General features: G+C 43.4%; 1 protein-coding gene across 24 annotated transcripts in view; it reads right to left on the reverse strand.

Moving 5' to 3' along the window:
• CADPS (calcium dependent secretion activator) overlaps positions 1-26,356 on the reverse strand; it is a 372,276-nt gene that overhangs the window by 284,096 nt on the left and 61,824 nt on the right. For all 24 annotated transcript variants that reach the window (XM_037904776.2, XM_037904781.2, XM_037904775.2 and 21 more), the window contains exon 2: positions 13,250-13,363. In XM_037904776.2, the coding sequence (XP_037760704.1) occupies positions 13,250-13,363 (114 nt within the window). The remainder of the gene's footprint in view (positions 1-13,249; positions 13,364-26,356) is intronic.

The following is a 26,356-nucleotide window of genomic DNA, read 5'->3' on the forward strand; positions in this document are numbered from 1 at the left end:
ACTGGGGTATGCTGTTTCATCAAGGAGTGTAAAAAAACCTGTTGGCCAGTTTTTTGTTTTTTAAAATTTTTAGGGCACTCTCACATTATATACAATAATCTTCCTATTGGACCTCGGCAATAGTGAGTTTCGATACAAGCTGAATTGATGGGAATCCAGTCCCTTTGAGGTACTATGGCCCAGATCCTCAAAGGATTGTGGCTCAATACCTCTGAAGAAGTGGGTCTAGATGTCTTTTTCAGACATCATGAAACACAGGCTAGTTTTGTATATTAAGAAGGTGCCTGTCAACTTTCAAGCACAGAATATCCCAGCCATCCAGTTTATTTTAGGATCCAGTTCCAACGCAACCTGAATATTAAGAATGCATTTGGTACACTTCTGCCAAATTCCATTGTATTCCAGGCCAAGGCTTAACAAGCCATATTACGGTGTAGAAGCTACATTCAAAAGGTTTGTATCCTATTTTCTACTCTACTCTCCAAGGCCCTGTTAACAAAAATATAGCAAGCAGATTCGACAGTGAATTGAAAGTGACATGTATCATTTGATTAGATTCTTCCTTACATGGTTCATAAATTTTGAATGTAGCTTTCATAAATTCTTTACGATCAGTGAGTTTTGTGCTGCTCAATTAGCTGTTTGATAAACACATCCTGCATTTAAAGGACTGACTTGGGTGCTGGATATCCCCGAACTACAGTTACCTCACTCCCAGTCAATGCTGCACAGCTCCTACTTGCCATGAGATTAGCCTTCTGCAAATCTTGACCAAACCATGAGTAAAGCGGAGTAAAAAATTTGGAATTTGTACCACACAGGCAATTTTTCTATTTCAACCTTTGTTTTCACCCTGATTCGGGATGAAAACAAAACCTGAAGTATTAAAATTTTTTGCATAACAAAATTCTGAAAAACTGCAGCTTGGAGATGTTGAAACATTTTGTTTCAAGTCAGTCTGACATTCAACTGCATCGACCTCAGGTGTCAGAGAGCCTCACATGTACTGTAGTTTGGGTGCCTGGTGCTCTTATTCTTCCCTATGGGCTGGACTCACTGGCCAGACTATGTAGCAGCCATGTGACTCCCAGGATGCACCACACAGCTCAATCAGAAGGGAGACTGCATTGTCTCATGGAAGATGTAGTCCGGTCAAGGTACCTGGCTCAGAGGAGAGAATAAGGTCAAGTAAGTGCCTGAACTACAACTCCCATAAGGCACCACTGCCATATAGGTAGATGCAGTTCCGTGTCAAACTGACCTGAAACAAAATATTTTGTTTCCATTTTCACTGACAGCATATTTATATATAATTTAAAAAAAAGTCAGCAAAACATTTCCCCCCCACCTCCTTTAGTGGAAACTGCATTTTCCATCCAACAACTGTTTCAGTGTAAAAAGACCGACCAGCTCCAGCCTAAAGCTCTATGGAAGTGCAGAGCACTTACGATTGAACAGGAGTGGGTGGCAACATGCTGTAGAACTGAGGTGCTTGCCTGGCAGATTGGTGTGTGGCAATAACCCAAGAGGTACCAGTGAAAAGATTGTTTTGGGGTGGTGGAAAACATCTTTCCTGCGTACACTTTCTCATCTGCCCGGTTAGTCAGGATGGCCAGAGAGAGAGGAACAGGCTTCCTTTGTAGGAACAACAGACAGTGAATTACTTGCATAACCAAGGGGTTTTTGTACAGAAGGTTAAAGCCTGCCGTACCAGAGCACAGCAATAGATTGTGTGAAATGTAGTAATGTCCATGACAGGTTCTTTGCTCTCACTTTAGCAGCATGGCTACATCAGTGGAACCCATGTGGGTGCCTATCTGCAAAGGAACAAAGCGTTGTCAGTTCTGTAGGTTTTGTTCAAGTGTTTGCTGGAAGCTAAATTATTAGAAGCTAAAATGTATATTTTTAGATAGGTCACAGTTACAAGTATAGTAGATTCCACTTAATAGCAACCTCAATATTAACAATTTCCACTTAATAGCAACATTTTGCCGGGAACCAATCCTGTCCCATTGACTTTAATGGGAAAGGGATTCTGATATTGGCAATCGCATGCCTCCTACTGAAAGCTTGTTTTGGAAGAAAAGCCCCAGCTGCAGGCATATTTGCATGGCTGCGGCCAGGGAAGGAAGTGTTGGAGGTGATGATTCCAGAAATGCATGGTATTTCTCCTGCACTCTTTGGGGCTGCAGCCAGGGAAGGAAGAGCTGGGACGTGCTGAGCCCTGACCCCAGAGAGTGCAGGGAGAGGTACCATACAGCTCCATTGGCCCCTGCTCTCTGCAGAAAGCTCAAGCATCCAGACTGCAGTCCCCTCCCCGATGCTGCCCTTCCCGCAGGCAGGTTTGCACGGCTGCAGCCAGGAGAGGCATATCCCAGAACTTCTTCCCCCAGCTGCAGCCGCACAAACCTGCCTTCTCCTTATTAGCAACTGTAGGATAATGGCAACTTTTTGCTGGCAAACAAGGAGTGGCTAATAAGCAAAATCTACTGTATGCTGGAGCTGGTCAGAACAAGATTTCAACAAAGAAGTGGAGAGAAACTGCAAATAACTTCACAGCATCTTCCCCCCTTCATTTTCCTCCCAGCTGGGTTTAAATAGTCTGGTTTTTTCCTCTCACAGTCAGTCCCATCTAAGCAATCAGTTAAGCGTGTCTTAAATCCCACTGCCATCTTGGAAACATTCTCTCCAAGAGCATGTGTTCAATGAAGCAGTGATAAACTGACAATCTCCTGGTAATACCTTTTCGGATGAGGGATGAAAATTACTCTGTTCCTATCTGCCTAGAGAAAAGAGAGAGCTGAGATCATTAGACCAATTCAACAAAGCTAAACCAGGGATGAATTATATGTTTCCCTGCACAACCGCAGTTGCTGCCCTTTGCTATCATGCATGGGAGTTTAAATTCTCTTCAAGGTTTTACCATTGAATTTTTCTCCACTTCAACAATTTATAAACCATTCTAGATCTTCACCTTTTATGGTGAGTAGCTTGGAGAGAGAAAGACGATTAGCAGGAAGGCTGATAAAAATAAATTACACTGCTCAGATAAATCAATCCTCCTTCTGACAAGTCCTTCTTCCCTTCGGAGGAAGGGTGTGAAAATCTGTTAAGAGCTGCACAAAGAAAGCCATTTGCAGTGCACAAGAAGTTTCAGTGGTCCTCCAAAAGCTATGACCAGAGCTGTATGTTCTTTAGTGCCATCTAATCTAACTAGCTATTTACATACAGAGAGACTGAAAACTCCTGTTACAGTACCCAAAAACCATTCAGGAGGAAAATGTGAAATTTTGCCAATAATCCCAAATTCACCGGAATAATCACTCAAACTCCAGCAAGAGCAGACTGCGACTGCACACAGAGATATTTCTCAGAGAGCACAACATTCACAGTACATTGTGGCATCTGCACTTGCTTACAATTCATTTCCAGCAGCAACTCAGGATGCTGATTTTGAACTCTCGAGTCTTCTAGGGTTACAGAGGGTCTCTCTCTGTGTGTTTTACCCTGACCTATTTGATCTGCTTACATCCTTGAATTAACAGCCCTCAAATTTAAGAACGGGTATGGAGATTGGACAATACAAACACTCCCAGCTTTGCATCATTATGTATTTTACACAACCATTCATATACATTCTGTATGTGGATGTAAACATGTGAAGCTAGAATCATACGGAATTGTGCCCTGGTTTACTGCTGGACTGAAATGTACAAAGTGAGGTTATAAAGACATCCACTGTACTAAATGACAACAACATGTCAACAACTACGGATTTAATGATGATTAATCCTAAAAACTAATTAGTACAATGAAGACTATTCATTACCAAATCTAGTTAATTGTCAAAATATTACTTTTCTTTCAAAAGGAACATAATTAGAGCAGGTTTCAGAGTAGCAGCCGTGTTAGTCTGTATTCGCAAAAAGAAAAGGAGTACTTGTGGCACCTTAGAGACTAACCAATTTATCTGAGCATAAGCTTTCGTGAGCTACAGCTCACTTCACCCAATGCATCCAATGAAGTGAGCTGTAGCTCACGAAAGCTTATGCTCAAATAAATTGGTTAGTCTCTAAGGTGCCACAAGTCCTCCTTTTCTTTTTATAATTAGAGCAGTATGTTTCCTAATTATGGTTTATGGCCTTGGAATTGTGCAAATGATATGAATTAAATGTATGAGTATTATTGGGTGAACTTGTCCCCAGTTTCACATTAATTCTTTTATTGCCTTCCAACTGTTTTCTATCATTTGAAAACTGGAAAAAAAACAACCCCATTATTCAACACATTTGCTGAAGGGATGCCTTATTAAAGTTACTATATGCTATATGGTCGCTCAGTTATAGGCGATTTTCAACTCTCCATTTAATACAACAGAAAAGTCAAAATTGCATCAGACTAAATTAGAGTCATTTTTGTAATCTGCTCAAAACAACTGATGTCAATCCCTCTGAGCAGTTTTTGGTTTCTTAAGGACTATGTATAAAAGTGTTTTCAAATGCAACAGAGTAACCAATTAGAAAGCTCACTGCAAGGAAAACACGTTGGATCAACCAGGCCAGCCATGTTGTACTGTTTTCTATTACATTAATTGGACTCCTAATCAATAATTGTGCCACTAGATCATTTTGAGGCCACTGTGCAACATAGAAACAATTGAACTATTAAACCCACGCAAGATCAAACTAACTGCCTTGTGAAGTATCTATGGAATCTTGCATCCATCAAGGCAATTTCAAGCACTCAAATATAAAAAACACAGCAATCCCCATTATAGAATCTTACATATTTTCCTGGAAAAGTGGGGATGGTTTCTGAAAAGGAAAGAACGAAGGAGGATGCAAGTTACATCCATCTTCTGATCAGCCCACTTTACACTTGAAGTGTAACTGATAAAGCAGTGTAATCTGCATTGTTCTGATAGTCCCTGAGGGTCTGTTCCTATGCCATTGAATTCTATGGGAATTTTGCCATTGATATTCAGTAAAAGGCCATTAGTTTGTACAATAAGTAACTTTCGCTCAGAGGAAGCAGGAAGGAGGGTGCGGCTGGGAAAAACAAATAAGTGAACATTTTGTAGGCTATATGATAAGACAGATTTAGCGAGTATCCCTGCTATGCCCACACCGCACATCCCCTCAGCATGTAAAGTATACTCCTTTAGGCAAAAGGAGAATCAGGCCTGATGAGAGCAGCAGGAGATGATGGATTTGCTTGATGTAAAACCAGTGAGATTCAGGCCCATTCACCACACCTACAGACTGCCAAACTGAAGCCAGCTCCACGGCTCTGTCTCTTACTAAATTTCTGAGACCTACTCTGAAAATTAGATCAGCCTGGCTACAGCGGTAAGGCTGTGAAAAATTTTATGCCCCAGACGATGTAGTTCGGTTGACCTAATCCCCATTACAGATGAGCTTGGTTAACAAAAAAGAGTTCCTCCATGACCTAGCTGCCACCTCTTGGAGAGGTGGATTAACGACATTGATGGGAAAACCCCTTCCATTGAGGTAGGATGCATCTGCACTACAGCGGCACCGCTGCAGTGCTGTAGCCCAGACATACCCTGAACTCACAAAAACAAACAGTTCTGGCCCTAATTTCTCCTATAGCCTGGGCTCCCTGGAGGACTACATTTCCCATAAGGCAATGGGGCTGACTGGCCTCTGACTGAGCTGTGCGGTGAATCAAAGGAGTCGCCTGGGTTTATGTGTATTATGGGAGACAGTCAGGCCAGGGAGCCTGGCTCAGAGAGGAGAATGGAGGCATCAGGCTCCCAAACCACATCTCCCAAAATGCACCCAGACTCATGAGACTCCCAGGATGCACTATGTATCTTGGCTGGAGAGATATCAGCACATTAGTGTATGGGAAATGTAGTCTTCCAGGCACAGGAGACAACGGGCAGGGCCATCCTTAGGCATACGTGGCTGCGTGGGGCACCACGGCCGGGACGGGACAGCACGCAGGTCCGAGCGGGGTCGGGTTGTGGAGCCAAACGCACTGGCGCAGCGGTGCAGTCTGAGGGAGGGTACTGCTGAGGTCTCTGGGAAGGGGCGGGGGAAACTCACCTGTGCGACTCTCTCCCGGCTAGTGTGAGGTGAGGCGGGCCAGGTGGCACCAGCTCCGGTGATATCCTTTTGCTGCTCCTGTGTAATGCGCATTCTTCTCCTCCTCCCCCGGCAAAACGAAGTGTTGTTGTCCCCCTTACCCCGCAGCGCTGAGTGCAGTCCCCCCCCGTGGAGCGGCCACCCCCCCCCCCAGCAGGGCTGGGTGGGGTGCAGGTGCTTGGGCTGGGTGGCTGCGTGACAAGGAAGTGACTCACTTCCTTGGCAGCCAGCCCAATCGCCTCCGTTCCAAGTGACCGCACAGGCTGGAATGCACACAGCTGGGCTGGGGAGCGTGTCCCTCACCCAGCAGGCATGGCAGCAGTCCACCCCAGGGCCCCACGGGTCCCCCATCCCTGAGGTGCTGGCAGTGCTGCCCGATGGCGTGACCTGACCTGAGGGTTTGCTGCTGCCCCGCTGCACCTCAAGAGGTCGATTTTGGGGTCCCGCGGCTTTCCACCTATCTCCTCCTCTACTGCAGGCCGGGGGTGAGCCAAGCATGAAAGCAGGACTGTGTTGCCATTGATCAGCTCTGAGCATTTTTTTTTTCAACCTTATGTTTGTCGCAGGGTTCAAAATGGACCAGTTTTCCCTTTTTTGCCAGAGTCTTGGTGACACTTTAAATCAAAATCATGTTAGATTGTCATTTAACAACTTTCTTTGCCAAAAATGCTTGCTAACAATCCTGAATCCAATTTCAATATTTTTATATTTTTTGGGTAAAAAAAATCAATATCTTATCCAAAAAACAGAAAATTAAGTTGACGACAATTATTTGTGACAAGTTTGGTTTGGGGGAGGGAGTGGGCCGGTTTTCATCAGAGAAACACAAAATGTTGACAGGCTTTCCTCTAGCCCTGTTACTGCTAAATAGGGCCCTCCAACAACTGTAATATGCTCATCTCCTGACTAGTGTAGAGAGTGACCATATATCGTACTAAGATTCTCTTGCTTTTTTTCCAGCGAGTCAGTATAGTTTTTGCCAGCCCACAGGTTGGGCAGCCAATGTCTTAAGTTTTCACAATATTTTGTCCAACTGTCAGAGTAAATACCTGATTAATAGGAGTTAAAAAGGCCAGGGACACTTCCTTGTGAAGAATCCGTGCAGCAGATCAGGCCAGAGCTGTGAAAATGTCAGTGTTTGATGGAACTTTAGAGGCACGGATTTATCATGTATTTCTGGCCGTGCCTAAAACGTGGTGCTATTGCCAACATCTTTCCAAACAAATATAAGGCACAATTTACGGACTGGACAATGTTAAGGTCAGACATATGAACCGGCAGAGCTTAGAGGTGTGGGTGCAACACAGAAATAGCTCAAAGAATATTTTTTTTTCTGAATAAGCTCTTGATGGAAAAGAGTGGCTCTTCAGGCAGTCGTGTTGCTAACTCAGTGCTCTGATATCCAGTCAGGATTGCAAGAGATCAGAAGTTATCAGCATCTGATTACTCAGTTGTCTGTGTACAATGAACTGGTGATGGAAGTTCAGAGTCATAACTGACATTGTTTATCAGAAAGGATGAGTGACAAAACCTGGAGAGGGTCCTTCTGTAACAAGGGCATATTAGATTGGAAAAATAAATTAGCTTGTCTCTGTCCCTGTCAATGCTGCACTAATTTTAGTGGATAGTAACATTTCCGTCCTACCTTAATCTAGATGAGATGATTCTATGCTGGATTCATTTTGGTCCCTTTGTGCTTTACCTAGGAATAAAACTAGGGTTCTATTTTCCCGCTGCTTGGAAACCCAGCTTATTAAACTGGATAATGCCATTGATCTAGTGACAGTATAAGGCTGATAGAGAGTTGAAACTAACATTAAGACTGATGCCCACTACACATTTAAAACTAAAAAGTGACTTTGTAAAAATGACATGGGCTTCCAACTTTATTGTGTCTCAGCCAGGGTGCAGAACCTTTGAGGTGTCTCCACACTAGCTCAAGGTCACAGACTCATGTCTATCCTATATTACTTATTTTAAATAATATTACTGATAATCTGACAATTTAAACAGTTCTTTCTTTCAAAAAATGAAGTTGTCGTCATAGTTATGTCACATTGAAAACGACTTTCTGGGTCACGAAAAGGAAAACGGAAAGATGAAATAGAATTAGCTATACATGCATAGAAGGGTTCTATACTTAAGTTTGTACGTCATGAAAACAACGAAGTTGATAGAGATCATCAAGTAACTGCTGAAGAAAATTTTTATGCAGACAAAGCTCAAGAAACTCAAGAAAACACGGAACAATCATTTGAAACAGATGCAGACACAAAACAGTTGAAACTGTACTAGCATGGGATATAGAGGACACTGGTGCATGGTTGCAATCTTTAAACAAATTATGCACCATTATATTTGAGAAAGGCCCTGTGAGAATAGAAGGTCTTGAATATCCTAAAGACATTAGAGGTAGGAAATTCACAGAAAACAATTACTACAAAAGACTTTCTAACGGTGAAATTGTCAACGGACAGTGGCTTGTGTACTCTAAATGCAAGGACGCTGTATTTTGTTTCCCATGAAAGATTTTCAATAGTTACAATTTTAACATAGCAACCGTGGGTATTAAAGATTGGCAAAATCTTAGTCACATGTTACTACAACATGAAGAGGCACACCACCACATTGAAAGCATGCACAAATGATGTGAGCTGAGCGTAAGGTTAAAAAAAAAAAAATCAGACAACTCTTGATGTCCAAATCAAAGATTGCTGGAGCCAGAGAAGCAGCATTGGCATCGTATTCTTGAACGTCTATTATCTATTGCTGAATATCTATCAACAAACAATCTTGCTTTTAGAGGAAGCGTTGAGAAATTATACCAGCCCCAAAATGGCAATTTTGGGGGTCTTCTACAACTCCTGGGAAAATCTGACAGTGATGAATGAACATCTCTGAAGAGTAAATGAAAATACATGACCGCTATTTGGGACCAACAATTCAAAATGAACTGATCACGCTAATGAGTGGTAAAGTGAGACAAAATTGTTTCATTGGTTTCTTTGGCAAAATATTTTGCCGTAATTCTAGATTGCACTCCGGTCATAAGTCATCAAGAACAGATGTCATTAGTAGTGAGATTTGTCGACATTAGTGATTCAGCAGAGATTACAGTTAAGGAATCATTTATCACATTTTTAGAAGTAGAGGACACTACAGGTTTTGGACTTCAAGCTCTCCTTAATGAACTAAAACTAATTGGATTGTCCGTAATGAACATTAGAGGACAAGGCTACGATAATGGTGCCAATATGAGAGGATGCATTTCTGGCGTGCAAGCTGGATTGCTGGCAGAAAATCCACAAGACTTTTTTGTTCCATGTGCATGCCACAGCCTTAATAATGATTTTATGTGATATGGCCAAGTCTTCTGTAGAAGCTATTTCTTTTTTTGGTTTGCTGCAATGTATTTACGTGCTCTTTTCAGCTTCCACTCAACGAACTGCACTGTACCCCAGAAGCAGCCTGTAGGTCCGGCTCCTAGGTAGGGGGGGATGGGGGCCACAGGGCTCCACTCGCTGCTCCCGCCCCAAGCACCGACTCCGAATTCAAATATTCAAAGCACATGTCAAAACCTCTATCTGAGACACACTGGGAAAGCAAAGTGTAAAAAATTTGAGATCATTCTGAGTAAGTTTATGAAGCACTGATTGTTATTTCAGAAGAAGCCAGAGATCCAAAAGCCAAAAGTGAAGCACAGTCGTTGGCCTCAGAAATATCCAACTTCAAGTTTCTAACATCTGTCATAATCTGGTATGACACACTTGAGATTTTAACAAGAATAAGCAAAATAACGCAGAGTCCAGCGATGCAGCTTGATTCAACACTTACGTTACTAAACAACACAAGACTTTATTGAAATACAGAGAAACTGGATTGAAAGCAGCACAGGTTACAGCCAGAGAGTTTGCAGAGGCACTTGGTGTAGAACCAAAATTTCCATGTCCGACCATGACGAGAGTTTAGAGGAAAAAGCGGCAAGTAGAATATGAAGGAGCAGATGAGCTCATAGAAGATCCAGAAAAGAAATCTGAGGTTGAATTTTCGAATGTTGTGATGGATAAAGCAATATCTGCGGTTGATGAAAGGTTTAACACCTTATGAGCACACCATGAACAGTTTGGGGTTTTGTATGACATAACTAAATTCAACAAAATAGGAAAACAAGAACAGCTAATGAGAAGTGCAAGAACCTAGAGAGCCTCTTGAAGCACGTTGATAGTTTTGATTTAAATGGACTTGAACTGTACAAAGAATTGAGTACGTCGTCATCAATGGTGCCACATGCAAAGTCTGTGATGGAGACTGTACAGTTTAATTCATACCAGCAAACTTGTTATGTGTACATTGCCACGTGTATTCTCCTGACAATTCCTGTAACAGTAGCAGTAGCAGTAGGAGAATGGAGTTTCTCAAAACTAAAGCTCATTAAAAACTATCTCCACTCTACAATGAGTCAGGAACGCTTGACTGGTCTTGCTGTTCTTGCAATCGAAAAAGACATGAGATTATTACTGATTTTGCAGCCAAAAAAGGCAGAAAGATTGCTTTTAATTAAAAACAAATCCTTGTTTCAATACCTCTTCATAGAAATTTCCAATATAATGTTGACAAAATTTTTAAAAATGTATTTGTATCATTCTATCAAATCAGAATTGTTTCTATAGCGCTACTTCTTTAGTGCAAGTATAGTCCATTAGCATTATAGTGTGCTTAATTTGTTTAAACTGGCTTTAATAAAGTGCATGTGACAAGTTTTCCAGCACTGTAAGCTTATGTTTGTGTTGCTAAGAGCAAGTCAGGCATAGGAGCAGCAGTATAATAAGACTACGTACAGCACCATAAATATTAAGGGCGGCTCTGACAATGGGGCCTGGAATGACAACTCCTAGAAGGCAATGTGCTGATAGGGAAATGCAGTTCCCCGTTTTCTTAGACTGATGGTATGCTGAGACCACTGCCTATTATGCTTATCAATATGGCCTCACTTCTTTCCTGGTGCTGTCTGTCTGGTGTCTGGTTTTCAACCGGAACACCCGCTCGAAAAGGGACCCTCACAGATGCTGACCGGGCTGTTAAAAGCCCGGTCGGCGATGCTGCAGGGCTAAGGCAGGCTAGTCCCTACCTTTCCTGGCACCACGCTGCGCCTCGGGAGCGGCCAGCAGGTCCAGCTCCTAGATGGGAGATGCCCACAGGGCTCTGCTCGCTGCCCCTGCCACAAGCACCAACTCTGAACTCCCATTGGCTGGGAACCGCGGACAATGGGAGCTGCGGGGATGGTGCCTGCGGGCAAGAGCATCGTGCGGAGCTGCCTGCTGCGCCTCCGTCTAGGAGCTGGACCTGCTGCTGGCTACATCCGCTGTCCAGCGCAGAGTCAGGACAGGCAGGAAGCCTGCCTTAGCCTACCTGCTGCCACCGCTGATTGGGAGCCGCTGGAGATAAGCCCAGGCCCCAACCCCAAGCCCCCTCAAACCTGAAGCCCCCTCCTGCACCCCAAACCCTCAACCCCAGCCGCACCCTAGAGCCTGCACCCCAATCCCCTGCCCCAGCCCACAGCCCCATCCTGCACCCCTCATTTCTGGCCCCATCCCAGAGCCTGCACCCTCAGCTAGAGCCCTCACCCCCCTCCCGCACCCTAACCCTCTTCCCCAGCCCAAGTGAGTGTGGGTGGGGGATAGCGAGCCACCGAGGGAGGGGGAAATGTAATGAGTGGGGGAGAGGGCCTCGGGGAAGGGGTGGAGCTAGGGTGTTCAGTTTTGTGCAATTAAAAAGTTGGCAACCCGAGTCTATATCCATTTGTCTCCTCTTGTCTTATACTTTGATTGTAAGCTCTTTGGAACAGGTATAGTCTTTTTCTGTGTTTGTACAGTGCCTAGTACAATGGGGTCCTGCTCCATGAATAGGGCTCCTAGGTGTCATGATAATACAGCTAATAAATAATCATTGACGTTTTTCATTTCAAAAACAGCTGAACATTTTGGGTCAGTTACTAAATTAACTATTCCAATTTGGGTTGAACCTGCCCAAAACGAAATATTTCAGCCAAGTCAGTTTTCCAAATGGAAAATTTTGATTTTGCAGAAAGTGCATTTTCTGTCAAAAAAGTTACCAACCAGCTGTAGTTATTGCAGAGTTGCTCATGAGAGCTGGATTACTGGATTGGTTGAAAAAAAACGCAAAGGAAGAATTACTGTTCAAACAGTTCATATATGCAATGTGCATATATGCTGGTAGACTGGGGAATATGCAGACAAAGTAGGAAATGTAAATTTGTTAACAGGAAAAAATATCTGAAATCTGAAGTAGCCAACTTGGTCAATGTCCCTTTAATGTATAAATAGCAAGTTAGAACAAATATTAGCAGGGAGTGGAAGGGCAGATGTGATTTTACGGCCTTAAACTGCCCCCAACAAAACACTTTCTGAATTACAAACAGGATTGTAAGTGTATTATTAAGTACTAGTAGTAGCTGTCAATAAAATATTTATAATTTTATCTTTTGACTAATTTTACTGAAGCATTTGGGGCGTTGTGTCTCGTTCAGAGGTGACACAGATTACTTGCTAATGACAAGCGCAAAGACTTCAATGACTCCCTCTATTGCAATATGTAAAGCTTTTCAAGGCCTTTGCTATTCTTGTTGGGTCACCACATACATTATGACAGTACTCTCAAAGAGCCAAATTCTCTCTTTTCTACATTCCATGTCACCCCAGTGGGCTACATTCATCCCTAATATTTCTCTACACATACCACTGGGCTGAATGGAGGGGAGAATTTGGCCCAGCTGACCTCAACAGCAATGTGGAGGTATCCCTTAGGACAGAATTTAAATCAAGAGTAAGAACGCAACATATTTAGATACATTATGCAGGAGTACACATTTAGCATGGCACTAAACTTACCACAGATGTTTTAACTGTTGAACCATAATTTAATTTTCTTTAAAATATTTTGGGAGATTTGGTTTAAACAGCACTGAGTTTATTTGTTGGCTGTCTGAGCACATCCAAAGAAATTTGGATGGGACTATTAATGCAGAAGAGGCCATGCAACACTTGTTCATAAGACATCATTGTGAGCTGTGCTCATTTGTGTATTTCATGCCCAACAGTTGCCTCACCATCACGCCTTACCTCAAAATAACTTTGGACTGCATTAATAAAAGCTTCATCAGCCACAATCTGCGTCTCTCCATTGAGAAATGCTTGGAATCGATCCTTGACTATCTGGAGCTGCTGCTTGCTTATCTGCAAAGACATGTCAAATGAAAAGAGATTAGTTAGCAAAATGGAAATGATGGAATTAAAATAACCAAATAAATAACCTTATATAATATTCTATCTTGTAACAGCTGGTCACCCTTGCTCCATACCTGTGCAACCATGAGGCAATCCTCTACCACATGGTCTTTTGCCTATTGCAATAATAGTAGAGGTTGAATAAGCTACGAACACCTTCATCCTGGCAAGTATATTCATGCTGTTAGCCACTCCTAAGAACATCTGAAATAATTCTGGGCAACAACCTGCTACATCCACATTTTCTTTCCAACACAAAATGCACACAAATTGCTACCTCTTCCAAATTGGGAATTTTCTGAACAGAACTACTTAACCACCTGTAATATCAATCACTGGGAACAATCTTGATATTTTTCAACTCACTTTTTTCTAGTTTTCTTTCCTCTTGTTGTTTAAGATAAAATGTAGATTAAAATTTATGCACTAAATAGTTAAGTACTGAATTTGTTTTAGGGAAAACTCTTTACAAGAGCATCTAGTAAAAGTATGTTACGCAACTGCAGGAGGAGATTATAACAGGGCAAAACTAAGCTGGACATTGAGAATCCTACCTATTAAGCCCTGATCCTCAAAAAGGGTATTTATGCTCTTAGCTTCCATTGAAGTCAATGGGAGCTGGACATCTAAATACCTTTTGGGGTCTGGGTCTTAGTGGTTTGTCCTTTCAACTTTGGCTTCAGCATTGCCACAGAATGACAGACACTCCATCCTTTGCTTATGATGAGGATACATATGAAGGTGCAGGAATCAGGGTACATGTGCAGGTATCAAGGACTGCAGCTGTTTTTCTTTATTGCCCAAAAGCATTGTGGAAGGTGTAGCAGGTAAGTGAAATGTCAAACTAAGCCCCCCCGCAGGATATTGGCCAGGTTCAGTGGTGACTCAAACCACAATATAATTTACACTTGGAGTTCGAAGGTGATCTTAGGACCTTGACTAGGAAAGAAAGTAGGATTTTTTTTTTTGGTAGAAATACAGTTATACAATTTGGCCCACTTAGGACTGAATTTGCAACACCACTTAGCACCTATTTTGTAGAAGCAGTTTTGCACCTTTAAACCCAAGTTAGAATAGGCTTGACCATAAACTTTGTTTAGACAACAATTTTCACTCTACTGATACCTGTTGAAAGAAAAAGCATTTAAATTACATTCATTTTGCACACCTTTTGAACCCCAAATCAGCACAGATCAAGCCATTTTAACTGTCAGACCATTTTCTGATCCATCTACAGCTGACATAACTTTAAAGCCACAGTTCATGGCATAGTTCCACCGATTCTGGCCCAGAGACATCAATAGGAAGCTTACAGCAGGCTTATTTTGGCCCTAAGGCAACAGCACACAGTTTTTGTACAGCTCTAACTACATCAGTTTAAAACTGATACAACCCCGAATGCTAACCAAATCCCAATTGGTACACTCAAACAAGCTATAAACACCTTTCTACCAGTATAACTGAATCCACACTAATGGGTTTGCACTGATTTAACTATATTCATGTCTAAACGGAGTTAAATGGGTACAAAAATCTGTTTGTAGACCAGCCCCAGGACCTGCCACCTATTGTGTAATTAACACCATGTACACCTCGACCCCGATACAACGCGACCCGATATAACACGAATTCGGACAGAATGCAGTAAAGCGGCGCTCTCTGTGGGGCGGGTGGGGCTGTGCGCTCCGGCGGGTCAGCGCGTCTGGCTCCAACACGCTGCTCTGAGCGACGTGTTAAGGGTCCCGGGCCGGGGCCGAGGGGTTGGATAAGGGGCAGAGGGTCTCAGAGCAGTCAGGGGACAGGGGGGTTGGATGGTTCTGGGGGCAGGGCAGTCAGAGGACAGGGGCATTGGATAGGGGCGTGGGAGTCCCAGGGGGCCTGTCAGGAGGTGGGGGTGTGGATAGGGGTCGGGGCAGTCAGGGGACGGGAAGTGACTATTAATAATGGAAATGCTCTAGGCGAAAGCAAGTTCGGTATAACGTGGTTTCACCTACAACGCGGTAAGATTTTTTGGCTCCTGAGGACTGCATTATATCGGGGTAGAGGTGTATAAGCAACCAATCCTTGCCTTTATTTTCTGATCATCATCAAAAGCTGGATAGGGCAATAATAAAAGAGCATTTCAAAATTGGGCTTATTCAAACGCGAGGGGCATGAGAAATAAAAGATTAACTGGAAATAATGCTAAATATAAATACTGAAGTATAACTGGATTCAATGAACATATCTGGATTAAAAAAAGAACTAGATAAATTCATGGAGCATAGGTCCATCAATGGCTATTAGCCAAGATGGTCAGGGACGCAACTCCATGCTCTGGGTGTCCCTAAATCTCTGTCAGAAGTTGGGATTGGATGACAGAGGATGGATCATTCAATAGTTGCCCTGTTCTGTTCATTTCTCTGAAGCATCTGGCACTGGCCACTGTCAGAAGACAGGATACTGGGCTATAAGGCCCATTGGTCTGACCTAGTGTGGCTGTTCTTATGTTCTTAATGAATAATATAAGCTAGTGAGGGAATAACTAAAATCCAGAGAGATGATTCCTTAAGATGTCATGTGTACACTGATAAGTCCAATGATGATTACAAGAGCAACAGAAACATTATGAAGCAGAAGGTTGGCAGGTTGAGATCGCTGGGTGACTTCTCCAGAATTTGAGGATTAGAAAGAATCTAAATAAGGGAGAGTGAACTAAACAAAATATATGTGGCTTATTAAGTCTTCAAGAGAAAAGATAAGGACATTATGAAAAGCAAAATGAGTTACTGTCAACAAAAGGCATTGAGAAAAATAAGAGTTTGTACAAATATACCAGTGGGAGAAGGAACCACAATGTAGAAAACAGACCTATTCAACATGTAAGAGGGAATCAAAGTAATGATGGTTCTAAAATGGCCAAGTTACCAAACTGGATTTTAAAAATCTCACTTCAAAATAACAATAAAGCAGAGAGATATAGACTATTAAGAAGTAATGAAGGCCCATTAGATACAGCTACTGATAAAATGTAGGTGAGGGAACACTTAGAAAATGTGGACGTAAATATAACAGAGGCTAGATAACAACTCACAAGGTGTGAATGTGGTTAGCTAAGGAATATTATGAATGGTGGTAATTAGTTTTGGAATGTCATGGTGAACAAGGTGAATGGGTGAAGGAAATGCAGTGTGACTATCTCGTTTGGTTTATTCTAGTGCTATGGGAAAATTGCTTTACAAAAAAACTAAAGCAAGGGATGTCATTGCTTATTTTGGAAAATTAGAAACAAATCTGCATTTCACCTTTGAGCGATGGGAAGGGGAGAAAGCTATAAGCAGCTGGCCCACCCTGCTCCAAACACAGCAACATACATGGTGTCTAGTATAAACGTAGCCATTTCCTAGATTTTGTCTTTAACAAACAAGAACGAAACATTAGGCTCAAATGAACCCTTTCATTCCTTGGGGTTGCAGCACCTGACCTGAAATCAGCAAACATAGCTCTATCTATTCAGGGTTCTAGCTCCTGAAACTTGAGCACGTCAGCAGGAGCCCTGTACAGTTATGCAGCATCTTAGCACCTACCACACTGGTAATGGAGTGAAAATTAGTTCAGTGGAGAGTTCTGCTGAAATGGGTAAATACAGGTTAGGTGACTAGTGACAATTCAGAGTTCACAGCTCTCAAGGAAACTCAATCAAACTTGGGTAAGTTTATTAGTTATCCCGTTTTTTTAAAAAAAAAAAACAACACCTAGTGCTCAAGCTGGCAACAAGTTCCGTCAGCAGCCCATTACATCATCAGGCCTGAGACAGTATTTCCAAAGGTTGACAAATTTGTTTGGTTTGACGTGGATGGAAGTACTAAGAAATAGATTGAAAACTGGCCAAAGGATCATCCACACAGATAGCGTACAGAGTAAAAGACCAGCAAAGCGCCAGGGGAAATGCTGTTAGATCTGCTTCTATCAAGCACATTGGTGGGATCCACGATGGGAGTTAGGTGCTAGTATGCACAGCGTTGCAAGGCCTATCTTTTAGGTGCCTAGAAAAGCCAGAGGAACACCCCTGCACTCCACAAAGCCAAGTTACACCCCCTACACCATGAATGGGGAGAGCACGAGAGCTGCCAAAGAATGGGATCCACAAAGCCAGCACACTAGGTGGGGACCCACCTAAGCTTACCAATGGGAGATGCCGACATGAGGGGTGTGCGCTAAGACCCACCCCTCTCCCAGAGACAGGCACCTAAGACAAGGCTGCAGGGAGGTGGCCATCTCTGCTCTGATTCATGACTGGGAGGTGAAGGGGGTGAGAAGCCATTTGGCTGCTTAAGTTGTGCATGGGGCCTGAAACAAAATGGAGTGGGGGGACAGAAGAAACTCCCTTGTAACCTTGAGCCTAGTGGACAGGGTACTCATCCAGGATGTGGGAGGCTCCTAGTTACAGAGTCATTCTAACTCCTTCTCTGGCCCAATTAATAGTTAATCAGTCAATTGTTTAATTAAAGTGGAACAGCTTCAATAGGAGAGATTGAGGGAGACCCAGTGCTTAGGGCACTCACTTGAGATGTGTCAGATCCCTGTTCAAGCCTCTTCTCCTCAGGAGGAGGGGAGACTTGAACCAAGGGGAGGGGGGTCTCCCATAGCCCGAGTACCCTAACCACTAGGTTAAAGGTTATAAGGCTATGCCTTCCTGTCCCCCCACCTCCTAGCTGTAGTGTGAACTCACCTGCGAGACCCGATCTGGCAGGCAGCCTCTGAACATGCCTACTGGATCAGGCCTCTGCATGTGACTTAGGGAGCCAAACACCTCTCTTCCTTGGTTTGTAATGGCTCCAGGGCACAGGTGGGAGATAAGTGCCTGAACGCCTACCATGAGGCAGTACTGCACATACTCCGGCAGGCGACAGATACCTGGGTGTCGAGATTGAGGTTGCAGTGTGCATGCTCAGAGGAAACCTTCTCCCACCATCCCTCTGCCCTGCACACAAACACCTTAGGTACCAAGTGAGGTTAGGCGTTGACAGAGTTTGATGGCAGTTGAGTGGGAGCTTTGGGGAATTGCAGCAGTGCCTAAAACCACGACCTAGATGCCAATGTACCTTCGAGGATCCCACTCTTTACCCCTCCCCTAGATTATTAACAAACAGCACATTGATTAAAAATTGTAGATGATACTAAACTGGAAGCAGTTATTAACATCAGTGAGGGACAATGAAATTATACCAAGAGATGGAGGTTAGGACCCAGGAAAAGCCATTAAAAAAAAAAAAGAAATTCAGCAGACAAATACACATCCTGATACACCAGAGGAAGATGTACCTGGAGCAGAGAGATTCTGAGATTAGAAAATACACTAACTCAGCACTGGACATCCTGCATCTTTTCATGTTGCATTTGGGGGGGGGGGGGGGGGGGCCCAAGTACCACATACTGGTTTGGTTTTGTATTTTTTAGATAATTTTGTCAGAGAACTTTTTTATTAATTTTCAATTTGTAGCACATTGCCTCTCACAGCAATTTCCAAAAGGCTCATTTGTTCAATTACTACAAAACAAAAGTAGTTTCTGCTCCACACTGAACACAGGAGATTGGTGGAACTGCCTTCAAAGTGAGTGATGTTGCCTGACATTTCTGGAGACTAACAGCATTCATCTCATGCATTGTTAATTACTCCAGGGGGCAGTGTAAAGGCGTCATTGGAATTTTCCTTATTAGAGTTGTGGGTTTCTTTTTTTAAAGCACACAGTTGTGGGGGGAGGGAGGGCCCCCTTTTTTCAATCCCATCACATGTGCACTGTTGCTTAATAGCACCTTAATGTTCTCATTTTTCCCCCCAGGCTGCAAAATAGCACTGGTTTATTGATCCTTTTCCTCTTTCCACAGCTATGAATATCATCAAGAAAAAGTCAATTTCTAACTGAAAATTAAATTGCTTTCATATTCGATTTAGATTTTGCAGTGCCAAGGAAACAGATGACCGATGAAGGAATTTCATCTTCCATAAGCCTAAGTAAACAAGAGAATGTGTTTGAACACAACCCACACAGGGAAAGGAAAAACTGGGTTGACCACACTTTGGGTATTTGATTTTGTGTGTGCGCCTTTTAAATTCTCCCAACCACAAGTTCCCTGTGTTGGTTGTCAGACACAGTTCCTTGGTGCTTAATGTTAGCTTGAGTTGTGGCATATTTACTAATTTGTATTAAAGCAGCACCTAGAGGAAACCATCAAATGCCAGGTCCCCTTGCTGCTACAAACACACAGAAAAAGGCAGTACCTGTATTGCCCTGAAGAGCTCACAGTCTAAACAGGCAAGGAGTGGGAGAGAGGAAGGATTATTATCCCCATTTTATAGATGGAGAATTGAGGCACGGGGCAATTGAGGGCTTGCTGACATGCAGAGCTGCACCAGCTTAAATACAGGTGTGACTTTAAACTGGATTTAAGATGGTGCAAAAGGCTGCGTGAACCCTCATTTCAGTTTAAGTCAACCTTATTTTGGTGCAGCTTAAATTGAACAAGTTAGGAACAAGTTTAAGCACCACTGAAATAAAGCACGCTCAAACCAAACTGTCCACCCAGGAGTCTGTACTAGTTAGACCAGGTCAAATCTGAACCCAGACAGCCCTAAATAACTTGGCCACTGTCACACAGGGAATGCATGGCAGAGCCAGGAATTGAACCCAGATCCCCCCAGTTTCCAATCCAGCACCATAACTTCAAGATCAAACCTTTTGATGAATTCTTCCTCAACATTATTCCCAGCTCTAGAGACTGAGCTCAGTCCCTAGATTTGGGTCCTACAGACGGCAGAGTGCTTTGTTGCACGAGGCCCTTCTGGAAGGCAAAATCATTACTGTAAATGAAGGAAATCTCTGCCCTGCTGTTCCTGCTTGGTTCTAGCAACTTCTATTAGCAAAGAGCTAATTAACTGCCATTTGGACAGCTGCTGACCTCCCGCTGTCAATAACCCTTTAACGCCATGCATGGGGCAGGGCTGTGGGATTTTCTACCTTCTAGTATAGAAGGCAGAAAAAATAAACATTCTGAAAATTTTATGGATTGTATGTGGAAATCCACCCCCCCCCAGCTCAGATGCTCAGGTCGGCATTAACTAATTCAGAAAAAAATAACGCATAAGTTGGTGACAGGAAAGAAACATTCTAACCAGCATCCCAGGCTTAATGCCAGATTCTCCAGGATCAGATAAGTCGAACCAAATAATGCATGGGATGTACGCCCTGATTCAGCAAAGCATGTATGCATGTGAGCAGCCGTCCTGTTGACTGTAGTTCCCGAATCAGATTGCCTAACATGCCTGAGCAGCAGAACCCCATTAAGTTTGAGAAGACAAAAGAATCTGCTAAACCTATCTGCTGCCCTTGGTTTATTTCAACAGCAGCACTATCTAAACCAACCTATAACGTGCCTCTTCAGAGATTCCCAACTTGAACATTGAGGTCCATAGTCAGCTAAATACTTAAGCAGAGGCTTAACTTTAAGCACGAGTAGTGCCACTGATTTCCATGTGGCCACTTGTGCTCAAAATAAGCACATTTAAATGCTTTGTGAAATCTGGTCCAGATACATTATTTTGGTATATTTATTCACAGCAATGTGATCAGCTTCACAAAAATAACCTCTATCTTGCTGAGCAGACCCAGTAAGGACTTAGAAGAGGCCAATACAAAAAAACATTTTTCACTTAGTTGTCTTCCATAGTGTGCTTACAAGTGGCATTAAAACAGAATAACTGCTCCACTGAAACAATTCCGATTCAAATCAATACTTTCACATCCGTGTTCTACGCTATCTTGGCAGGACTTGGGTCAAGTTTTGCTCTGTTGCACCAGTACAACCCCACCGAACTGGTTGGAACTTCAATAGATTTAATGGGATCCAAATGTAGCTCTATAAAAGTGTGCCAGAATTGTAAGAGGAGAAATAAATAGATGGCCATATTTAGTAGTGACAAGTTCAATTTTCTTATTACCATATTCATTAGTCTTCTGTCACTTTTCCACCCCTCATTACTCCTTTTTGGAGCATTCACTACCACTACGAACACACACAGCCATTAGATCATTCGCATTATTGGATGGCGATAGGGAAAGCACTAATAGCCACTGCTTCATTTTACAGATATTGTAGATTGCCAGATTTGCATAAATTGATTTTCGGATTCGAACGAGATGTAATAAAATAAATATTAGCTATAAAATATTTTAAGTACAAAATGCCCAGTTTGGATCTTGGAACCACACATGCATATCCAGGAAAAATGGAATTGATTATAGGTTTGAGAAGAGCGGCCTTCCTACCATCTTCTCTAAAGCAAGTTAGCCCAGATACACACATTTAGTCCTACACGCTTGCTTAGCGACCCCAGGAACGAGATGTGGGTGACCCAGTTGAAACAACTCAGCCCTGAGCACTTGCTATACATGTGTCTCTGTGTGCATTAAGCATATCAAGAATGAAATTTCATGCGTTCAGCTTAAGCAGACCGTAATGAAATGTGGAGAATTCTGCATAGGATGACTAATCAGCTAGAAGCTCTGACTACATGTGATTTTTACGCAGCTTTTAGTTGATTGAGAAAATCAAATGCAAAACCTGCCACACAGGGCCATAACACTGATTTGGGGTCATACATTGAAGAGTTGTGGGTCACAACTCAATGAATGGTGGACACTCATCCATAGCAGAACCATAATAAAGGGAAGTAATTTTTCAAAAAAAATAGCTTCCCTGCAAGCAGAATTACATATCGCACCTTGCAATCTGTTTAACCAATCCAGGACTTCTCTTCCAAGATGCCTCACTATACATGGAATTACTATATTTGAGTTCACTACAAGCTGGCTCTACTGCAGAATGGGTAGTGTTCATTTATCACTATGGGCAAGTGATAAAACAATAATATAAAATTACTGATATCAACTAAAAAGAATCTATAATACAGATGGAGCACAAACCAAGAGCATAGATCTAAACTGCCACAAGTTTCGGGGAAGTTCAGTCCTAGATCCAAGCTCTGCAGCTTTTACCTTCTTTGTTTTAAAAACAGTTTCAGAGCTCCATGTGTGAGTGTAAGCAGAATGAAAATTATTGCATACAAGAGGTCAGAGGAAGTAGCAGTATTTAATGGCCTGTCCTCACACTGACACCAAAAGTACACGGCTATTCAAATCTGGAAGGCCACAACCTACAGTATGCGGCATGGTGCAATTGAAAAGCCACATTATGACATGCTCTTTATCGTCACGTATCCATGAGATGCTGCAATCCCTACAGAAAATAATGCAATAACAACTATCAGGTAAAACGCAGTACTGAGTTACAGGAGAGCACCATTATTTGTGGTGCTTGTAACAGAATCGCAATGTGAGAGAAATTCAAGCAAAGGAGCTGATACGGTTTAGGACTGGATTTAGTACTGGATTTCCTAGTGACACACAGGGCCAGATTTTCAAGTCAGCATAGCACACTGTGGGCCACAATGGGAATGGCTGGGTGCTGAGCATCCTTCACATCTGGCCTCAGCTGCAGATGACCTAGGGTTGGGGGCAAGGGGAGTGTCCTGCTTGGGCCAGGAACCTATGCAGTTATCCCGGGCAGACAGAAACTGGGCTTTTGATACAGCCTCACAGAGCGTGACCCGCAGGCAGGTGTGAGGTCTGTTCTTCAGGGTGTTCAATCCTGCATTACAGAGAGCTCTGCTGCACTACCACCAAGTTGTAGGAATAAGGCCAGTGAGGTCAGTGGAGCTAAAGCCTCATTAGAATGATGAGGATTTTGCCTAGGTCTGCATCTAATCAGACATGTCCATTTCAGTCACACAGTGCCCCCCCCCCCCCAGCTTTTTCATCCCATGAGCCCATCCATAAAGCAGCAGGCTGGCAGGGGGACTGAGATTTACGACGGCTCGGTGCATAGGACCACGCCTAGTGGCTTTCATGAACTGCACCCACAAAGAGCTACCCCTCGCACCTGCATTGTGTCACCACCACCCTGCATGCCTTGCAGCAGGCTGCAAAGGATCAAAATGAGGGATTACAGAGAGCTGAACTGTCTGTTGCCGCAGACTCCATGTGCACTGCTTGGTTATTTTCCCAGCAGCCAGACAGGTGCAGTAACAACAGGAAGCAGGTCTTCATTCCCAATGTGCGATTAGGTACATAACAGACTGTTACTATTTATATGAGCTGCGGCATGCTCTTGCAGTCTCCTAATACCACCTGCCTTTGACCATTGCCCTGTAAGAAGTACTGTTAACAGCACAGTCAGCAGGCTGCCTTCACTCCTCAGCACTGTTGCTTCCAGGAACCACAAAGTCTACTAAGTTGGCAGAGAATGAAGCCTCGGGCTCTATTTACACATCTCAAAACTAACCTTTAACATATATTTCCAGCTTCTACTTCTATTCCCCAGGACTCAGAAGGATAAAAATCAAAGGCAGATCACCTGTTCTAACAAAGTGATAATTATCCATTGCAAGGACAGTCAGAGCCTAGTTTGATCTTCACAAACTGCAGTAATGACAGTGAATCGCAAGGATTTAGAACGCATGCTCATTTAGGAGATCAGAGAGGCTAGATGCAGCCATATACCTAATTGCGTATAGGGTGTAAGATAATCAGGATAATCACTGCTGATCAAAGGTCAACTCAATGCATGATTTCCTCAGCCCATAACTGGAATAAGAGCATTCATTACCCTCTTACCTACTGCAACTGAATTAAAATTCAGAAGAACAAATCATGCAGCAGCCACATTCTCACTGAAAACTTCCAGTGATCCAAACTGTCATTTGCTAACTACACCTGTGTTTCTTTATACATCACTTTACCAATAGACATATCTTCTTAAATTGATTAAATTAGAATAAACCAGGAACACAGATGACAGGCTACTCTTAATACGGATACAGGATGATTTCCCCTCCTTAAAGTCCTGATCTAAAATTACTGTAATTTCACAATCATTTTTTATTATACTTTCAGTGTAGGACCCCAAATATGTGCCACCTATTCTCTTTAAAGGGCAGTTTCTTGCACAGAGACAAGTATGTTAACATCAAACCACTGCATCCATGCTCCAGGTTTACTGACTGTGGAAGCTTTAACTCAGCAGCCATCTTGTGGACGTGCCCTCCAAAGCACTCTGTAAGAGTTATACCTCCCCCCCAAAACTCCTCAGCCAAACCCAGCTCTGGTGTCTACCCCACTGACTGCCAGGGAGTAAGGCCAGTTCAAACCAGAGCTTCCTACTATTACATTATTATCCAACTCTCTCCTAAAGACTTCTGCAAAGCCCACAATAAGACCATTGATGCTGATAGTTCACTAAGTAAACTCCACCAGTGTGTCACTGGAAGATGCCCAGATACCCAAGTGACGGGCACACTATACAAACTGAAACAGAATAGAACAGACAAAGGTATTCTTCCTTTGGAATTTCCGGTGTGTTCTCTTCTATGGGCCCAATTCTCTTTTACACTAAGGCCTCATTATAGCATTCTGGCAGAATAAAGAGGCCACAGTGTAAATGAGAATCGGGCCCTCTATGTTTATCTTCGATATTTTAACCTCTTCTGAGGTTTCCATTGTCCATGATGCCAAACATATTGTCAGCACAAAGCCAACGATAAGTGAATAATATTAACCCATGTGCTGTATCTTAAATTAGACCAGCAACAACATTGCTCTCCTTACACCACATCCCAGGAAGATGGCTTTCTGACACTTTGCTCCTCGCTAGCAACTTCTCAGCGCCTTCCAGTTTTAATTGCTCTTGGTAAGCCTCAGCAAGTCTTTTCTGACTGCTTAACAGCCTGATCTGATCCTCTTAAATCCTCATTTCAGACACATTTTACACTTATTACCAAAGAGGGCTCACTGTGTTTGCAATGGAAGGCATTCACCTCTCACTAGCACCCCCTGGTCGAGTGTGTGCAGGCCTACACTTTCTCTCCCTGTAGCCCTCCTTGAGCTTAGGTCCTTAATTAGTCCTGTAGTCTAGCAACGGTCTCGGCCTTGGTATCGAGCCGTACTCCAGGGCTTGCCCCCAGAGGCAATGTCCACGCCCTCTCTGGGTGTTTAGTGGCCCAGCAGGAAAGCTGGGGCGTGAAAGAGTTCAGTTGCCCTTCTAGGGTGCCTCAAAGGCCAGGCCACTTCCCCCAGTGGCTAATGGGGGCAGGAGGACCTGGACCCACCCACTACTCCAAGTCCCAGCCCAGGGACCCTGTAGATAACAGCCATCTGCCATGTCTCTATCTAAGCCACACCACTGCTCTAATTCCCTGGGCCACTTCCCCGTGGCCTGGCATTTTCTTCACCCTTATCTCAGGGTCTTGACCTGATTTAGTGCCAGCAACCACCCCAGAATGCCTTCTTGCTCTCCCTGGCTTCTACCAGCACTGCTCTGTCCAAGGTCCTGAAGCTCCCACAGTCAGCCAGCACCTACACTCCTCCAGCTCCAGCAAGGAACTGGCCTCACTCTGATCCTGCAGCTCTTCTTATACTAGCCTGCTCGGCCCTGATTGGCTGTGTCCCACACAGCCACTCTCGGCAGCTTGGAGAACCCTCTCCACTGCCCCTTTCTGGGGCAGAGTGTGGCAGGGCCATGAGGTCACCAGCAGGAAGCCTCAGAGGGTCTGGTACACCCCACTACAGTGCTGAAGAGCTTCCATTTCTGACAGACACTATATGTCTTTCCAGGGATGCCAAGTTGGCATGTTCATTTCTCTACACAAAGTCTGTGGTAGAGCATATTTCAGCAGCAGCACTGTGTCTGTGTATGCTGACAAGGAGATTTGCTTCTTTTGTCTCTTTCTAGTTCTCACATTCTCTGTCACATAGTCACAACCAATCATCCTAAATCATCCTTGCTATTTAGCCTAACGAAGAGAAGGTTAAGGTGCGACTTGATCAGGTCTGTAAGCATCTACCTGGG

The sequence above is a fragment of the Chelonia mydas genome, chromosome 7 (assembly GCF_015237465.2).
Source record: "Chelonia mydas isolate rCheMyd1 chromosome 7, rCheMyd1.pri.v2, whole genome shotgun sequence".
Taxonomy (NCBI): Eukaryota; Metazoa; Chordata; order Testudines; family Cheloniidae; genus Chelonia; species Chelonia mydas.